General features: G+C 39.3%; 1 protein-coding gene across 6 annotated transcripts in view; it reads right to left on the reverse strand.

The window, feature by feature from the left end:
* Positions 1-20,861, reverse strand: part of KCNMA1 (potassium calcium-activated channel subfamily M alpha 1) — an 879,212-nt gene that overhangs the window by 168,448 nt on the left and 689,903 nt on the right. For all 6 annotated transcript variants that reach the window (XM_054034181.1, XM_054034180.1, XM_054034184.1 and 3 more), the window contains exon 15: positions 6,893-7,002. In XM_054034181.1, the coding sequence (XP_053890156.1) occupies positions 6,893-7,002 (110 nt within the window). The remainder of the gene's footprint in view (positions 1-6,892; positions 7,003-20,861) is intronic.

Here is a 20,861-nt window from a genome sequence, read left to right on the forward strand (position 1 = left end):
TTCTTCTGTCCTCTAAATCAATGAACTGAGATCCAACATTCTGATTAGGGGCTCAAACCTGTACACTGTAGCACATTCTAGCTAGATCTAGCAAAGCACTTAAGCAGGTACTTCAAGCAAGTAAATAGATCCACTGACTTCATGGAACTAATCACATGCTTAAAGGTAAGCACCTGCTTAGGTGATTTATTGGATCACACCAGAGTTTTCAGCACCTTGAAGTCAGCTCTATGTGAGCACATCCCATATATTTCCAGCAAATGCAGAGAGTGGTGGATTTCTAGATGTCTATGCTTCAATATGTGAGAGATACTGTGCAGTATGTCATTAACTATATCATTTTTATTAATATCAAGACAAATTACATGTCCTCCCTTCCACTTGTGAATGGGAAGGGTCATAAGGAGCAGAATCTCCCTGGGATGGGGCACTCAGTTTCTCATCTATGGCAATTTTTGCAGATGGAGTGAGGCAGGGGCATGGCCAATGAATGACTATGTGGAGCCACTTGTCAAAATCCACAATGCAAGGACAGTACAGGAGACACAAACACTACTGCATCATTGAGGTTAGAGTAATGGCCATGGAGCAGCTCCACTGTTGTTTTGAAGCTTACCTTTTTTTTGCAGGGGGCATATAAGGGGGAGAAGAGGGTTATTCCATTGCCTCAATAATTTTTAATGATCAATAATACTTCACAATTATACAACCTTGTTCATCACATTATCACAAATTTGTTCAAAACATGCATTACTGAAGTCTAAATGGGAAAAGTGGTTAAACTGAGAATTATAAGAGGCAAAACAGAAACGTCCATATATCCTGACAAGAGGTGAGGGGAAAACAAAAAACCCCAAACAAGGGACATACCAGGAGGTGGATCAAGAAATACGTAAGCCTATCTGTATTGACCTGTAATCATACAAAAAACCTGATTCCCATGCATTTTACACTGGTGTAAATCAGTAGCAGTGCCACTGAAGTCACTGGAGTTACACCAAGGTAAATGAGAGGTGAATCAGTCTACTGGGGAGTTCAATATAATCTATTATACAGACCTTAGTTAATGGGGCATTAGTAGTTCCATGTCAAATTAGAATTTTAACTACAGTCTCAGCTGTGAGAGACACAGAGATGCCATATTTTCAAGGCACGTCTTCTGTCCTAATCCCCTCTGACCAATAAAATGAAACACAATTAGCTTTTATATTTTGCAAGTGATGAATGGCTGACTGAAAAAAAAATACCCATTGACAGAGTCAGTGCATGGAAAATGTTGTTCATGTTCACAGCCAAAGAATGGAAGTATGCAACTTTTCATTTCTACAGCCTGAATACAATAGATGATTTGGAGATAAATTATTTGAAATTGGTCAAAATATTTTTCTACAAACAAAGTTGAATGGCTTCACACAGCAACATTTTAAATGTAATTTAGCACTTCAGTTAATACTTTCCCTGATGTCTTGGGAGATAATACACAAATTCTCATTCCTTTCATGGCGTTATTGCTAAAACTCACGATAATGCCAAGTAGCTTCATCCCTGCAAGCTCACTGTAGGGACCACCTAGTAGAGGGCACTGTCCCCCACTCTTAAAAAGGTCTTCTGGCTCAGGGACATATGCAACATAACCCAGCTATAATCATGCAAGGGGAGCAGAAAACAGCTATCAGCACGACCGTGTGCAGTGACTGAGAAGGCATGTTTACAAAGGAAGCACTGATGGGTTCCCGAGGGACTGATTTGCAACCAGGGATCAGTTTGCACTCTGGGGATCACAGAGTACCTATCAGGTCCTGTTCTTCACATAACTAGCATCTGGCAGGGGAAACAGTCATTTTCCTGTTAGTTTCAATGATAGGAGCAGGAGGCCCACATTCTCTGGGCCTGATCCAGAACCCAATAAAATCAATGGAAGTGTTTTTGTTGGCTTCAGGGAGGTTTGGATCATACTCCATCCCCATATAAAACTATTTTATATGTGGTGGTAAGCAATGGTGGTAAGTGGTGGTAAGCGATCCACAGAATGTGGCCCCAAGGAGCCAAAGAACTAGCCTCTTTAAATCATGGAGAGTGGAAAGGGTCGCTATTTAAAGATATTAAAGGTAAATGGGGGATTGATCCATGGTGATGAAAAAAGTGGGTGGCCTTGGAAGGGACCTTGCACACCCAGATGTAAATCTGAGTCCACTTTCATTAACGCTACACAAATAAGTGTAGAGAATCACATTTTCAAGACAACCCAAATCTGCAGGCAAGGGCAAAGAGGATGCTAGGGCCACGTGGAAGTGACCAGGGAAATCTACTGAGGAGTCAGAGGAAGCGCCGCAAGCACGGCCATCTACAGAGTCCGTGTGCCGGGACCCGGAGTAGTGGGCAGACCCGGATCCCCACCCCCGCCTCCACTCACCACTGAGGAAGTGGCTGGACTAAGGGACTGCAATACTGTTCCCTGAAAGGGGGGGAGCACAGAGTGCAGCACAGCCAGAGGGCTGTGTCATGAAGAGGATGCCGTGGTCCTGGGAGTGACATGGGTCTCTGGAGCATAAGTGACTGCGGCATGACACCACCAGAAGAGGGTGCACCAGCTAGCAGAGCTGATGCCTGATGTCACAGGGTGCAAGCTGAAAACTATTCTCTCGGTGCTGTAAGAAAAAGCAGTTTCTGGCTTTTTGATTCCTTCTGCGCTCAGAGACACAGGACTTTGTAGATTCCTTGTAAATAAACAAAATCATATCAAAAAAATAATTGGCTATCACCAATTTCTACTTCCTACTGGAACACCCCTGGGAACCAAAATTTTGACTAGGCACTGTGGTTAAAAAGGAGCAACAAATAATAAATGACTGTCCCAAAGAATTTACAATCTTAGCTAACCATTTCCCTGCAAATGTGGTTGGTAAGTTTGAGGCTAAAAATGAAGGGAAATGTGGGGGAATCTAGTCCCTCTCTCATTCATATTTAGGTAAAGTAATAGGTTTCACAAACAGATGAAATATTTTCAAAAAGGGGGAGTTCCATATATTGAATATCTGTCTTCCAAGACCTCTACATATTCTCAAATTGATTTATGAGACTGTTGTTGCACAACTCTTTCTAGCTCCAATTAAAGCAAGTAGGAGTGGAGCAGGTATATTGACTCAGGGTACAGCTGCCGGGAGAAGGCACAGCTTTATGACTCCACCTATTGGGAAGAGTTACACACTTAGGGTATGTCTACACTGAAAGCTGAGAGCATGCCTCTCAGCCCGGGTAGACAGACTCACGCTACCTTGGCTTGAGTCGGCATATTAAAAATAGCCGTGTGGATGTTGTGGCACTGATGGGGGCTCAGGATAATCCTCCAAGCTCAGATCAAAGGATTTGGGTGGGTCTGAGCTTGAACTGAGCTAGCAAGAGTCTGTCTATTCCAGATGGGAGGCACACTCCCAGCTTCAGTGAAGACATACCCATAGTGACTGTGCTGGTGATACAGGAACAGGCACTATCAAACCGAGGTTGAATAAGCAACAGGTCAGGGACATGGGAGCTGTTTGTATGGTATGTACAGGGGCTGCCATTAACAGCACAGCATTTGGTCAGTGTTTCTTACCCCACAGTATCTGAGACACTGCAGTTAAGATAATTAAGACCCTAAATGTAGGGACATACCACTGTATGTCAGATACCCTGGTGCAGAAAGTACTGGAAAACGCTGACTTTTTAATGGCAATTTCTATGGGCTCCCATCTTGTGAGAGAAGTGAGAACTCACAGGACCCTCATGGCAAACAAGAAGAGAAGATGCATTAAGAAATCTACTGAAGAGCAAAATGTTGGAGAATCCTACAGCTATGAATCTCTGTTTGTTCAAGTCTTGGGATGTCCCTAGATTGAATAAAACTTGTGCAGTAGCATCTGGCCACCATCTTTTAGCAGGTAAAGCCTCCATAATGAGTTATGAATACCCTCCCCTTCTGACTTGGAGGGTCCATTTACAATAGTGGAAAAAGCTGGCGATGCTTCTAAAATGTTTAATGTCCTATCTCCATAGAAACTACTACTAATTCTGCACCCTTTTGCATCCAGTTGTCTGGACTGAGTGGCAGCCCATTTGTCACAGGGCACCTCTGTCGCTACCTGGTGAACCTTGCTGCCTAGCCACATTCGATGGTTTTGCAGTCACAAACGCACACTCGGCTGTTTGTCTTTCACCACGGTGTGCATTTATTTCTCTCGGACATAACAATACCATGCAACAGGCTTAGCGCAAAGACAGGCTTCCCTACAGCTCTCGCTCCCCAGCCCAGGCTCACTCTCTGAGCTCCTCTGGAGCTGCCCCTTGCTTCCTGTTTCCTCTCCTTAGAGTCTCCCCCATTACCTTGTTAGCCCTGTGATTGTTACTCAGGTGCTCACAATCCCCACCAGAAAGTGTGGAATTGCCCTCAGCTGGGCCGGCAGCCTTCTCCTTCTCCAGGCTGTAGCAATGCCAGTGATCAGGGTGCTGCTGATAGCACCCTGTCACACCATCCACCAAGCAGTTATGTTTCTGATTTGCTGAAAATCTACCAGACTAGTAATGAAAACCAAGAGCCCACAAGGGCAGCACATTGCATCCAGTTTCCATGTTTTAAAATGTTTAAATGTTTAATGCTATTTAAGATCCCTGCATGATGGGAAACATTGCTCTAAATGTCTTTATATTTTGCAGATAGTTGATTGTACTCAGAGTGTCCACCAATTCTTTTTCCTTTTCACAAACCAGTTTTAAGCACATTTTGGTGTCCTATGTGTCATCTGAAATTGAATAGACACTTTTTACTGTAATGAAAATTCTTATGTGCCAAGCGCAGTAATATACAACACTACACTCTAATTACCACTATGCTTTAATTAACCTGAATTGAATAGTGTTATCATTATACTGCTGGTATATTTGAGTTATATCTTTTTCTTTAATTTAAACTAGGAAACACAGATAATTAAGCCTCTAGATAATCAAATGCCTGAGTAGAGCTCAAATGTTTTGGGATGTTCCTAAATCTCATTAAATAGCCTTTCTTTATTGATTATTCTACCTCCGCTCTATCGGTGTGTTGAATGAATGATAGCTCTATGCTGAATACATTCTCTGTTACCTTTTTCTAGGAACCATATAGAAACTTGACTGGGTTTGACAAAGGTTTTGCTTGGAGATTTTGTTCCTGTAACTTGGTTCATGGGGACAGTGCATATTAGGCTTCGCTCAATACCATGTAAAAACAACAAAGAGTCTAGTGGCACCTTAAAGACTAACAGATTTATTTGGGCATAAGCTTTCGTGAGTAAAAACCTCACTTCTTCGGATGCATAGAGTCTCTCTATGCATCCGAAGAAGTGAGGTTTTTACTCACGAAAGCTTATGCCCAAATAAATCTGTTAGTCTTTAAGGTGCCACCAGACTCTTTGTTGTTTTTGTAGATACAGACTAACACGGCTACCCCCTGATACTCAATACCATGTAGAATGGTAGCTTTTGTGATTTTCTATTTAGTGCATTTGATGTAGGGGAAGACATTTTCTGATACAATTTTCAGGGTAAACAAACACTAGCTATTAATAAGCCAGTCACAAGCCCTGGAAACTAAGGGCTGGATTGTGAGCCCCTTCCTCACACAAATCCCCATTGACTTGTGGTCTGGATTAGTTTAAAGCTACATACGCTCAGAAATTATTTATGACCAAAGCTCCATCTCTTGTTTATCATGCTGCTTCTCTCACTCATGGGTTATATTGTAAACTATGGTGATATTACTCTACATGAAAAGAAGCAAGGATGTAAAAAGAATGTCATTCTACCTTAGAGGAGAAGAGCAAGTGACTCCCTGGGAACCTGTCCCCTCCCACTCTCTCCTGGTCTCAACTGAAAGAATGGAGTCATCATGAGATTTAGGTCTGAGAGTCATCATAGTCTACTGGATAAGGCCAGACTGGACTGGGACTCAGATACCCTGAGGATCTGTTGATGCGGATCTCTTATGTAACCTTGGGCCAAGTCACTTCACCTCTCTGTGACTCTATCTCCCCTCCCACCCTGTCTGTCTTGTCTAGTTAGACTGTAAACTCTTGTCTAGTTAGACTGTAAACAGTTGGGACCTCTTGATGTGACTCAAATAGAAAATATCGTCGTCATCATCATCATCAATAATAGAAACCTGATGGGCCTAAATTATTCTGCAAGTGTTTGGAGTGGATATGTTTATCATTGTGGCCTTGTGCACTTTCACTTCTTTCTGACAGAGCACTTCCTGGATAGATAAAAGGTTACTCAGTCCTCAGTAGGAGTAAGGCATAAGACTGTCCTACGGACTATGCATGGCTATTCAGTCAATGCCCCACATGTTCCCCTTTCATTGTCAGATAGATCTGTTTTTGCTGGCAGAAGTTATGTTTGTTCAAAGCATTTTTCAGGCAGTTCTATGATGTGTTAAATGACTCTCTTCCTACAGTATATACAACTCCTTTTACAGCTGTTCACATTAATGAATAATTTTTTTGAGATTGGGCAAGAATCAAGAGGGTGACGCTGACAAGCACCATCCAAAGAATGGGAACTATTAGAAGAAACAATTGGACACCAGTTATGAATAAATAATTCCCTTTAAACGGATTGCTGATTCATTTTTTCAAACACACTTGGCATTTAGTCTTTCGTTAATGTTTACTTAGTTCTAAGTCTCTTCTGGAAACAGACATTAAAATGTTTGGAGTACTTCCATACAGTGATTGCTTTAATGTTTATTTTACTGGATCCCATCTGAGGAGGCAATGATATTGGGATTGTAACAGAGTGGAAATGCCTCCTATGGAAACCTTTGATTTCACTTGAGAGCAGGCAAGGAATTTATGACAATTAATATATATCTACTTACTCACAAACTGCAGGGAAAGACAGACCCACAAAGGCACTAGATAGATATTCTGTATACATTTCATTTGAGACTCCTTCTAGATAGTATTTCTGCCACGTATCCTCCTCAATCTAAGAAAAAGAAACACAGATGCAGCATCGTGAATAAAAAATGCTTTCTGCAAAAATATAACCAGTGGATTTCACATGAATCAATTTTTAGTTAGTTGAATTTGGTAGCCCAGGTTTCTTTTCTTTTCTCTTTTTTTTTTTTTTTTTTTGACAATTAATACTTGGTTAGCAGGGTTCCATTGAACACCAATAAACAATGCAAAGTAAAAATTAAGTACTGGTCTACTTAGATTTCTTTGGGATTTTGTGCAAATACATTACAATAGTGGCTAAATTAAAGTTGTGGAAAGAGTTAGGCAAAAAAGTTCCTGATTTTGTTTTGTGGAAATTCTGCGAATATGTGGAAATGTTTTATAATTTGACCATGTTTGTGTAAAGTTTTGCTTGTTTTCAGAACATTTTAGTACTTGGCCAGTATTTATCAATCATTACCATAATTTCTAATGCTTTTCTTTCCCCAAACCTCCCCATCTCGCTGCTGCATCATGAACTGTCTGAACAACTAGATCAATAAAAATTTTAAAAAAGTGTGTCCATTGTTTTGGTACTGCAGTGTGAGAGAAACTTTGATACCGCACAAAAGACCTTTCACTCTTGAGAGACAAGGTGGGTGAGGTAATGTCTTTTATTGGACCAACTTCTGTTGGTGAGAGAGACAAGCTTTTGAGCTACAGAGAGCTCTTCTTTAGGTCTGGAAAAAGTACTCAGCTAAATACTAGGTGGAACAAATTTAGCATAAACAATCTATTCCACCTTATATTTAGCTGTGACATTCTGGTTCCCTGTCCCAGACCTGAAGAAGAACTCTGTGTAGCTTGAAAACTTGTCTCTTTCACCAACAAAAGTTGTTCCAATAAAATATATTACCTCACCCTCCTTGTCTCTCTAATATTCTGGGATCAACATGGCTACAACAACATTGCAAACAACACTTTTACACTTGGACAGTTCAATAATAAAGATAGGTGCTATGACCTGTGTCCAACAGCAGATTCTCCTAAGGAGCTCTTAAGAAGGTATGCTTTCAGGAATATTTTTAGAATTTTCGGGCCCAAATACAAATTACTCTCTGGTGGTGGTAGAGCATCCCTTCAAACTCTCTATCCCTGCTGAAATCTCAGTAGCAGAACCCACAGTCTGACCCCACATATAACGTTTGTTGGAAATGGCCTGCCATTCAAACTGAGGTTTGCCCACAGAAACTGAGAAGGGGGGCTACAGACACGGTTCCCCAAAGATGCTCCTGCAGCCTTTGGCCAAAATTGCATGCCTTCAGTGGGAGTTGCAGGAACTCAGTGCCTCTAAAATTCAGGTCCATATGAACCAGAGAGGTGAATCAGATAACTTGGGTCTTTTTTTTTTTTGCACCTGGTACGCCACCTCCTCATACCTGTGTATGTAAATCATAGGCACCACTACCAAAACGTCTATTTGCATAGTTTGTTTATCACTTTCCATTAAAATATTTAAAAGTTTCAATTACAATAGGACATCCCTTCATATAATTAGTCCTTTGACTATTAGCGAATTGTGTTATCAAAAACAGAGCCTTTCATGATTGCAAGAATTACACACATGACATATCATCAACACAGTAATAATGAACAGTGAGAACATATGCTCCTTGGGGGTGAGGTTAATAAGCTGTGACACAAGAGTAACCAAAATAACTTGCCAGCTACACCAGAGTAGGGGAAATGATATATGAAACATTTTTTTTGACATTGCAGCAAGTTACTGTCACTAACCGGAGGATATGCAATTGCACAATACACAAGGAAACAGAAAGTAGCAATTTCATGCCTTTTGAGAAAGGGTGGATTTAAAACTGCTGATCCAACATGCATTTTTACAGATCATGGAAACAGTTCTTTTAAACTGAGCCTGTGCTGCAAGAAAATTCTGGTCATGTTGCAATGAAACATTAATAAGCAAATATGAACACCTAACTCCATTCTTACCGGCATCCCTATTATGATATGCATCACACAGCAGAGACTATGAGAACAGAGAGATTTTCAGATGTAATGGCCAACGGGAACAGAAAAGCTTTGATATGAGATGAAGTAGAAGGCATTTTTGTGAAGCTCTTTGGCTGAGATTTTCAAAGCCACCTAGGGAATTTGGGTGGCAAGTTCTGATTGATTTTAGTAGGACTGGGATATCTAATTCCCTTAGACAGCTTTCAAAATCTCAGTATTGATTCATAAAATGTTATATTTTCTTGGGTTCTTTACACACATACTGCAAAGAACAATAACCCTGATTCTTTGCTACACTGAGCTGCTCATGCACAACTGAGAGGGCAGTTGCAGAGAGTTGGCTGTGACTTCCTGATTCAGGGATGCCCAGCCCCAGTGCAAATTACAATAGGAGGGGTTCTGCTCTAATCTACATTGCTGGCACTAATAGAATAAGCTCCCTTAGCCAACCGAGGATTTGGGTTTGTGGAACTTGGCTCTGCCATGCCTTCTCCTTTCTCCCCCTTCTGCTGGAGGTGGGATGGCAGGGGAACATAAATGGCATTTATACCACTTCCATCAGCTATACGTGAGCCAGATTCAATAAGATACCCAACAAGGTAAACAGCTTATCACTGCTGTAAAATATGTGATTGAAGTACTGGCCCACCATATCAAATGGCTTGACTAGAATCCAGCCAACTTGTTTTGAGACTATGTGTAAAGCTTTACACCCTGAAGGTAGTAGAGGATTGTATATTTTTAATGTAAAAAGCACTACAGTATATTTAAGAGTTTTGGGTTTTTTAAGCTGTGGCATACATTTCTGTCTTGAATATCTATTCCTTATCATAATATGATTCAAGCAACGAAATTAATGCACATCAAGCGATTCAGGGAAAGATGCCAAAATTAATTTTTCAGCCATTCAGCAATCAATCAAAAGAAGAAAAGCATCCCGAGGCAACAATATATCTCTGCCTGTCATGTCAAACTACCGCTGTTTTAGAAGAGCATTAAAGCAAGAGCTTCTTGAACAAAATGCAGGCCTTTAATGAAGTCTTTCATTGTAGAGTCAAAAAGTCAAACAAGCTGGAGGTAGAAAAGACTTGTATTGAGTCCATCTCCTAGCCAATTTAGGATTGCTATCTACCATACATAGCAAATATTTTTTTTCCAGTCAAGTTTGTAATGTTCCAAGAAATGGGCTTTCCACAACTTTTCTCAGTTTAATACTTGCAATTCAGGATTTTTCCTGGATATTAATCTTAAATGTTACTTTCATGAATACAATTATATTGATCTTAACTATAACTATATGCCATATTATTCTATGCCAAACACTGCTTCTAAAATAAAAGTATAATCAGTAAAGTGTCTGCTAATTATTGATCAAAATTTTCAAACCTAGCTACCTAATGGCTTTAGGTAAACCTATATTTAGATTACATAAAAGTTGCCTGATTTTCAAAAGTCCAAATTTGTTAGGAACTGAAATGAATTCAACAGAAGTTTTCAAATGTACTACATTTACACAACAAAAATTAAAATACTGTCCATTGACACATTTGCTAATTGACCCAAATCAATGTGTAAAGCTTCAGAACATTCAAATTTCTCTTGTACTTGGTTTCAGTGGCCAAAACATTTAGAAAATACCTAATATTATCCAAAGATATTAAGTTATAGCTCTGTGGTCCTTAGTCTTATTCCAATGCCAAACACTGAAATACATAAAAATAACCTTTCAGCCATACAAAAGGGTGGTAGATACATTAAAAACCAATTCAGAAAAGGCTAGATAGTTCAATGGCCAAATAAAGTACAATTAGAGCTTATATGTTACACAGAGATCCCATCGGTAGTACTTCATTGTGAGCCATGCTAAGCTAAGCTAAGCGTGGAGGCAAATGACTTGGGTTGGCCATGTCATACATATGGATAACAGTAGACTGCCTAAGAGAGTTCTTTAAAAAAGGCAATAGGAAGGTTGGCCATCCCAAACTCCACTACAAGGATTGCACATACAGTCTGCCAGGGTGGACTTGATGACCTGGGAGGATACAGCCCATGACAGGTGAGCTTGGCATCCTGCTACAAAGGGAGCAAAATGTGCAACAGAATATTGTTGTCCTAGTTTGACCGACAGTAGGAAGGAACGTAGACACCAACTTGCCTCAGCATGTTTCCTGAACCCTACATGTGGAAACTGATTTACAGTCATAGTCATATTCAAATACAAGTAACAGTCATTATATAGAGATTCCATGGGCAAGTTTATAAACCCAAGATGGATATGGGCACACTTTATCTCTGATTGATTCTTATTTATCTTCCCTATTTTAATATTCAGTTGTTTTTATTTTGCCTATTTAATAATCATCATACACACAAAACCACCCCCCACACCTGTACTTTTCTTGTTACAGAATGAACACTGCTGATTCTTTGTTTTCAATCTGTCGCATATAAGTATGAAAGAAGTTCTGAAATCAGAGCAACATATTGTGCCAGATCCTCAATTGGTATAAACTGGTATAGCACCATTGACTTCAGTGGAGCTGTGCACATTTGCCCAGTTGAAGATCTGACCCATTCTGTACCAAGAGAAAAGGAAGAAAATATATCGTCTGAGACAGGCTATAGACAAAAAAGTCAGAAATGAATTTCAAACTATTCAGAATTTAGAACAGGATTTCAAATAATCCAAAGTGTAGGAGTATTTCAATTCAGGATTTTAGTTTTGGCCTGTTACAAATACAGGGGATCATTTGCAAATTCTAGATCTGGGCTTTGATTTTGAACACTCCCCAAGATTGGGTATGTGTAATCTCACAATTGTGCGTCTGTATGTAGATATATTAATAATTGTATACATTCACTAATTCATATGAATGATAATAAAAGAATATTCACCCCGACAAAGTCAGCCAAGATGCTGCAAAAACTCCTTAAATTTCTCCTTTGTCATTATACTTATAAAAATCTTTACAATGGTTAGGTCACTGGTACCACTGCCCACCACACGGACCAACAGTATCTCAATGTTTCCATGTATTCTCCCATCTATCTCTATGTGTTGTGCATTGTCTTATACTTAGATACTTAGATTGCAAGCTCTTTGGGGCAGGGACTGGCTCTCTGTTCTGTGTTTGTACAGCACCTTGCACAATGAGGTCCTGGTCAATGACGAGCTCATAGACACTAAGGTAATAAAATAATAATAAATACAATCAGATTGAAAAGCAGCAGAAAATGAGCTAAAATATCTAGAAGGATGGGGTATGGCCTTATTAAAAATTAAGCAAGGAAAGGTGGATGGGCAGTAAGAGAAAGGTCCTATCATGAACCCACCATTGACTGAAACTGAAGACAACTCTGAAAATATAGCAGATGTTTTTAAGAAGTGAGGAAGGCTGGAGAGAAAGAGGATGACTAGGTGACTCCCATGTTTTCTGCATTATTTCAGTTAAAGCTTTGTTCACTTGCTGATCTGAGGCATGACAGTGGAATCTCTGAAAGAGGTATATGTGCATGGCTTGAACAATACAGTATAAAGCTTCGGGAAGAAGCCATGAATATAGCTTTCCCATTAAAGACTTTAGAATCCCCAAAGATCAGTTTAATATCAAACTTGCTCTTTATACCTAGATGGTATAAAGAACCAAAAGCCGCCCTATTATTATCACAGCTGCTTAGTCCAGTCAGCAGGGCCATTGCTGCATTATTCACTAGCAGCAAGTGGAGCAGGAGGTCCTGATGAAAGCCTTTCAGAGAAGGAATTATACTTGAGCTTTGTGGCTGCAGAGGCATATATTACTGTTGCAAGGTCTTTACAGCTTAAATAAGAGCTGAGTAAATGCTAATTGCACATCTTAAACATATTCATACCAGGTCCGACACATGGCCTTTATTGAAAGGAGATTTCAAAATAATGCCCAGTTTTGTAAACTGCTTCACAACATACAAGGGTCTCCTGTCTATATGGGCCTTATCCAGAGCTCACTGATGTCAATGGAAATCTTTCCATTGATTTTGACAGGCTTTGGATGAGAACCTAAGTGAGACATAAAGAAGACATCTCAGTACTCAGGCACAGTAGTTCAAATTAGGAGAATGAAATTAATTTTATTTTTCATTGGATGCTGGTGATATTAAGAATGAATTAAAACCTATGGCTATATTCCAAGCTTTCCTAGATTTTAAAATGTGCTCTACTTTGTACAGTCTTTTGAACAGGACTTATACTGTACTTTGTGTGTGCATAATTTTTATCCTCGGGGCTTAATACTAACTCAGGATTCAGCAATCTCGTTCTCGCATTGAATCCTTCAAAAGGCACTAATGGAACAGAAAGATTACAGACTTTCTAAGAACTTTCCACTGAGATATCAATTAAAACAAATCATTGTTCTCTTGGTGGGCTGCCAGGTAACCAGTGACTTTACTTCAGGAGATGCAAACAAACAATTGCAAAAAAATAATTTGCATGGTGGATATGGTCCAAATCTCATGCTCCCTGAGAAGTAGGCTGCAAGCAATCAAACAAAATTTCTTCCACAAAGATTGTTTTACCATTCCAAAGCCATGTGAGGCTCTAAAAGGAGATTTCCATTGTATGACATTCCGTCACACACAGAGAGGTCATCTTGCATTTTTCCTAATCCTTTCTCTTTAGTTAGGGTTGGTGAATGATGCTGGACTAGCAGCTCTGGAAACTAGACGTTTTCTGTCTATGCACAAAACAAATACATCCCAGGTGGGGTAATAAGCAATATCATCTGGTTTCCCCAAAGCATCATGCCAATATGCCCCAGGTGTGACGTATTATAGAAGTAAGGTGACCATGCCTTCAAAATCAAAACGGGCTTTTTTTATGGCAACCTTTTTTAGGTTTTCAAACTATAAAAATGGCTCTTTTCCTTGATCTGCTCAGCCTGGGGAAAGTCAAAGGAACATTGCATTTTGCCTTTTCTATCTGTGTCCCTCTATCCATTGCTTCCTCTCTTTATGGTTCTGGTTACCATTTTGAGCTGAGAGAAAGAAGAATAGCCATGTATCCTTCCCTCCCCGAGGGACCAGAGCAGGGGGTTTGCACTGACAGACAGGGGTACTGAGTCATTGGAATCAGAATGTAATATTGTTGACTCCAAAGTTTTGACAAAGTTGGGTCTTGAACAATGGTTAGTGTGAAATACACACTCACTAGGTGATGAGAGTGAATCAAGTGTTTATAACTACTAATGTACTAACCATGGTGATTTCCCCATATCCTGCAGACAATCAGCATCTCACTGTGTGAAAGCAGACTATAGTAATTACTTCTGTAATCAAATAAATACACTGAATTTAGCCTAACTATAAGTATTAGTGCATTCCCAGTGATGGAAAGAGCTTTGATTTTAAAATTTTAAAACAGATAAATTAAAATCTTTCAGGTGCAGCCTTCCTGTTATAAAGATAGCATCTTGTTATTGAAACCAATAACCTACCAGCAGATTTTGGATAATTATATCTTCTATCTCTATACTAGGTAGACTACTAAAGTTGAGCCAATGAGAAGAGAATTCATTTCAGAGCAAATGGTTTCAGCAATAAACCTTGCTTGTTTGCCAAACAATGCATTCCAGCAGAAGGCACAAATCTCTCACTATTAAGTATTTGGGAGTCCAAAAAGCCAAATTGATACTTTATTCTCATATGAAAGACTGAGTCCCAGGTTTTATCTCCTGTTCATAGTTATCTGTGTGGAGTGTTGACAGTTTGAGACGTTTGGAATTTAGATAATACTTTGTGTCCTTGATAAAAACTCTCAGAGAGAGTCTCTCTGATGTTCTCTATTGATGACAGAATGGGTGATGCACATCGGGCAAAAACTTAGTTCTTTGTGGAGATTGGGTAATTTGCTTCAGTAGCTGAGTACTACAAAAGTTATCATCACCCCATGTTAAAAGCAAGGGAAATGCAGGAGAATTCCTATGATGCTCTAAACTAAAAAGCAGAGCACAAGGGGTACATATTACAGTTGCAGTGAGCATTTCAGAGCAAAGCAGATCGTGTTAGATCCCATTATTTATTCTCTTTCCTTCTTGTGTCTATCACTTTCTCTCAAATGCTATTCCCCTTAATTTGTTCATTTATTTTCTGCATCATGGGCCAATTTCAGACCTTGACCATATCTTTTTTGGTGAACTATGAACACTTTCCTCCCCTCCCCCTCAATCTAGGGGTTGGGCCCTTTTTGTTTGTTTTTAAATGAATAAGAAATGCACTGCAAAAACACATGCACACACCTACAAGGACTCAAGCTTCAGAGCATGAGATGATTACTGACTGAGGGTTAGGAAGAAATATCTCATGTTTACGACTGCAAAAGTAGGTGTGATTTACGGGCTCTAAACTTTCCTTTGAGTCAACTTTTGGGGTTTTTTACCCATGAAAGCTTATGCCCAAATAAATCGATTGTCTTTAAGGTGCCACTGGACTCCTCGCTGTTTTTGTGAATACAGTCTAACACGGCTACCCCTCTGATACTTGTATTAGTTAGAAACCTGCAATGGAATATTTACTTATAATTCTTGTGTATCCTATATTCCTGATCAGCTTACCAGGTGAGATTCAGATGCATCTGAAGAAGTGGGTTTTTTTACCATGAAAGCTTATGCGCAAATAAATCTGTTAGTCTTTAAGGTGCCACCGGACTCCTCATTGTTTTTAACTAATACAGTTACTTTGAATAAAAAGTCAATACTTTCTTAAAGTCACCTCTTGTATATTGTGGGCTTTTGTCTCTTCAGAGACTCTGAATTCTGTAAAACCAGCTTAGTGCATCCTATCCAGCCTTCCTGCCTCCTTTCAGAGAGAGGATTCAGTGTATAGATTGGATTAGGAATGACAATCTTTTGTCGCAATTTTAAAATCACACTCTAGAATTTTATAGCAGGGACAGCATTTTCTATTCAGTTCTCTGGGCCAGACTGGGATTGACACTTGAGAGAGATACAAGAAGCTTCTCCTCCCTTGCATGGCTCATTCAAGGGCTGATCACAATAGTGGTCCTTGTGAGTAGGACCTGTTTGCTTTTTGCACCTTCAGGAAACAAATGACCCAACATTGAGCTAGGAAAGAATAGAGGAGAGTATGTATTATGGCCCCAATCTCCTCTTTGACCAGTCCTCAAGTAAGACTAGTTATCTTGACTGCCAGTGCTGAATGTACATCCCCAGTGCACACTGATCAGGCTCAGAAGAGATGGTATCCTAAGGCAAAATCCATTCTGCTGCTTCTCCAGGAGGGAGGCAGCTTCCCACTCTTCCATAACAAGAGCTTTATGCTGATTGTGTAATCTAGCTCAACGTATTTTTAGAGTCATTTCTAACTAGAACCCCATTCATGTCACCCCTATTCACTGTGTTGCCCTAGGGGGAGAAAAGTGGGTATTTGATTTAGGGGACATTTGTTAATTGATGGAATTAGTTGCTATTGTCATTAACTGCCTGGTTTTAGATTGAGCCAAACAGATGTAGTTTGTTCTTGCATGCATTTTCAGATGAGCTAATTTGGCCTTTCTTAAGTGTTCAGAAAGAAAGATTAGTTAGGAAGTGGGGGGCCAGAGGGAGAGAAGGAAATCAAGCTGTCTTTTAATTTTATGTTTTACTTTTTTGTTGGAGAAACTCAAGAGACCACACAAGCATATTTACTCATTACTCAAGAATCTGATAGCCTAAGAATTAAACAGAACCTTTTCCCCCAACAAGTTGCTAGCTGCTCTGAGATACAAAATGAGAAAAAACTTGGCACATTCAATGGACAAAAGCTTGAATGGTCTAATTTCTTCCTTTCCAATCACACACAAAAACAACTGTTTAACCCCTTGAATGCTGCAGATTGATTTGGCTAGTCACATGCTAAAAGCTATCCTGACCTGAGTCCTCTAGGCACAGTTAAAGGCCCAGCCTCAAAGATCTGTGGGTGCAAATGCTCCTTGGAAGTCAATGGGAGTTGTACACTTCCACAATGTCTAGCAGCAGAGAATCGCTTTTACCCCATAGTGATGACATAGTATTCTCTTCCATAGCATGTCCAGTGTTTATTGGGCACCTAATCATGCAAGTAAGGCCAACGTGGTGCAACCAAAAAGGATGGCTCATTAGCATTAACTACAGATGCAACCTGAAGGAGACCTCAAGAGATGGATAAATTAGGAGAAGTCTGGCTTATTACCTTTTAAAGATAATCTACTGGCACTTGTGACAATGCAATGTATGTAAAAGAGTAATTTACAGCCAAAAGAAAAAAGTATCAGTTGGGAAAGAATGTGTTTTTGTTGTGCTGAAGCTACAAATGCTCAATCTTTCCATTTCTAACCAGGGCTAACGATGGTATTAAAAGCAACAGTAATAGTTACTTAAGGGTGTCAAGGAGGGGTTTCATCATTCCTTTTCCCTTTTTGAATGTGTACTTCCTCCTTCACTCATCTATACACTGTCAGATCTGGGGATGATGACAGAATGCACTGCATTGCCCTGTTCCTATGGAGAATGAGAGTATCACGGCTTGAAAGAGCCTTCCCCAAATGAGCTCAGGAAAAGCATTCAGAGGTCACCCTGTCATTTTTATCATTGCAGCTAAGTAAGTATAACACACTTCAGACAGATACTACAAAAATCCTAGAGACACAAAGAGGGTGCACACAATTAACTGTTTCTGATAAAACAGTCGTTAACTAATTTGAACCAACAAGGAATCATCTATAACTCCCCCCAAACAGTGTCCAAACTGCAGATTCGGTGATGCACATTTTCTTCTTTATTATTTGCACTATGGTAGTGCCTACATGCCCCAACTGAGATTGATGCCCCACTGTGCTGTGCTTTGTAGGTACATACATAAGAAGCAGTCTCTGCCCCAAAGAGATTACAATCTAAATAGAAAAAAATAAGTAAAAGGTGATAAAAAGGAAATACCATCATTTTACAGATGGGGAACTGAGAAGAGAAGAGATTATGTGACTTTCCTACAGTTACAGAGGAAGACGGTTGTATAATCGAGATTTGAACCCAGATCTCCCGAGTTCTAATTAAGTGCCTTAACTACAAGCCCATCTTTCCTCTCCTCTATTACATTACGACTCTGGTTTCCTGGATAATAGTAATACACTTATCCATCGATTCAATAGCCCATCTGAAGAATAGCTGGAAAGTGACATAGTATGCCCCAAGAGAAGAAATTTAATTTTCCTCTGAATCATTTTTTAAAATAAATGGCAATGTTTCTACCTTCTTCTCTATCCATATATAGATACAATCTTGATATCATCAAACATATTTACATAGTGCTGTCACTTACCAGTGATAAATAGTGACAGTGGGATGAAAAAATGATGCAAGTATCACAAGTATGACCATTAATATTGTTAAAAAAGCCACCCAGCCCCACATTGTGGAGTGTAATTATCAGCAGCTCTGCAGTTTCAACTGATCTATCTTGTTCATAGCACTTACTTCTCAATGTAATGAAATAAATAGTTACATCAAAAAGATCAAGTATACCTGAACTTAATGATCCTATCTAATATCTTCAGTGCTGTCAAGGAATAGGAACCAACAGCAGGGAAGAGACTGAGGATGGAGTTGGTTTGATTTGGGATATTGTGTTGTATTTTGCATTTAATCAAAAAATAAGCCTCTCATAAAGATTAAGGAAGCACCAATCTGAAATTCTTTTATAGCTACAGGGCCAGCTATAATGTCAGCTCAGTCCACCATGATGCAGAAAAGAACACACCTCACTAACACTGCTGAGAATCAATTCAACCATTTTGAAGAGGAAAAGATGTCTCTCATCCTTTGTCATACATTTGTCCTGAACACATATTGACAATCAACCCTACTTCACAAGGGGAAAAAAATGATATACCAAGTTGCTAAACATTTTAACTATATTAAACATGGAAAATAAATATGATTGATTCAGATTATTGTAGCTTCAAAATAACTTTTAAATATTTATATTTTGTGCTATTAGAATTAGCAAGTTTGGTCCCTTTGGCCTAATGTATTTGTTCAATATAAATGACCAAATGTGTGGGATTCTGCTGAGATGCATGAACCTCCTATGATCCAAATAGGTACCCAAAAGATAGAACCTGTGTTTACAAACTAGATGACTAGTAAAAACAACCGGGAATGTTTTTACTATGTGCAATTTTTTCTAAAATAAATGCATGGCCTGGATCTAAGAGGTGCCCAATGTCTCTCAGAATCAGGCCTTTACCTCCTAGTGAGATTATGTTCTAGAACTGCCTGGACGCTCCAGTCAAGTTTCTCAAGCTCCAATCAATTTGTTCTCTACCGTAAGTCACTTTCCTCCTCAAGAGCACCAGTTAATCAATTCACCTCTATCTTTACCCCATATTGGTAAGTACTAAAAAGGCAGGGCAACATGTTTGAACATCCCACAAAATTTCCTTCAATCTAACAGAGCTGGCTGTGTGATTATAGATTTATTATATATTAAGCATAGATATAATGCTGTTTGTTCATCATCAGGAAAAAGGGCAAAAACTGACTAATACATTGTTTGGCGAAAATAGTTCACATATTTGTAGCTGAGACTGAAACTCATCATATTTAGAATCCTGGAAGTAAACTGCCTAGTACTAAGTATTATACAATAACCACTACTTTTTACTCAATTGCATTTGTCTGTGTTAATCAGAGCTAACAAACATCAATAGCAATATAAATTCCATAGTGAGAGCCAAATATTCCTACTAACGGGATCTTTTTTCTAGAATCAGATGTAAATGCTGGATTTTTTTTACAGAACAAGATGTAAAAATGAAACCTAGGTGTGTTGTATCTAACATCAAATGTGTAAATCAAGGTTAGCTCTAACATTGGACAGGATTAAATGTATGTGCATTTTTCATGGTATACAGAAATTATCTGTACGTGCTTATGTGGAATCTTATACTACACCAAACAACTACTGAAATACTATGATAACCAGATCTCCCCTCAGTTACTGGCAGTAGTGAGACTTGCCCCCATGCAACTAAGAGGAGAATAGTCCCATAGAATTTATTTTAGTCTTAACCAAAAAATTTACAATGCAGGGAGGGCAGTAGCCAGGTTGCGGGGTGGGGAGGAGAGGAGGTAACACATCGAACAAAAATACACTTGTTAATGTAAATTGGTGGTAATGTATTCAAATGATTAACTGGCTTAGTAACTATATACTTTAGGAGAGGACAACATGACCAAAGAGCATGTGTGGCTCTTACTCCCATCTGAGGGCAGTTTCAATGTAGTATATTCATAGTTGACTCTCACACCAATTTTCAAAGGCCTGTCTCAATGAATAGATCCTGAACTGATTTAGGCATGTCAGAACACACATATATGGCACTTAGGGAAATACCTTAGTTTATTTTTTCCCTAAGTACTGTACTGGAAATATTAGGCATAGCATACAAAAGTTAACTACCATGAGTTTTGTTCATCATTCCCTCATCCTGAGGGTCGCACAGCAAATAAAATGTTGCTACTCAAGCTGGTTTTTGCTAAAATTTTGTACATATTTCTAAGGTCCCCTCCCTACAGTATCTGGATACATTATATACATTTTGATGTACTTCAGTTCAAGAAAGAGGAACAGATGTCCCCATGCACACAAACTGAAGCCACATCCTTTAGATGAATCCGATCTAAATGGTTTATTTTCCACCACACATGGCCTGCAACATTCCTCAACTCAACAGAAGACTCTCCAAAACAAAGGAATCTTGCATCACACCCTAAAGATGACAAGAGTCTGTCGACCTGTCTCAAATTTTGCCAAGAAATTTCTGATGAAATTACTCCAGCATCATCTCCTCAGCCCCACTCAGCTTGG

The sequence above is a fragment of the Malaclemys terrapin genome, chromosome 7 (assembly GCF_027887155.1).
Source record: "Malaclemys terrapin pileata isolate rMalTer1 chromosome 7, rMalTer1.hap1, whole genome shotgun sequence".
Classification (NCBI taxonomy): domain Eukaryota; kingdom Metazoa; phylum Chordata; order Testudines; family Emydidae; genus Malaclemys; species Malaclemys terrapin.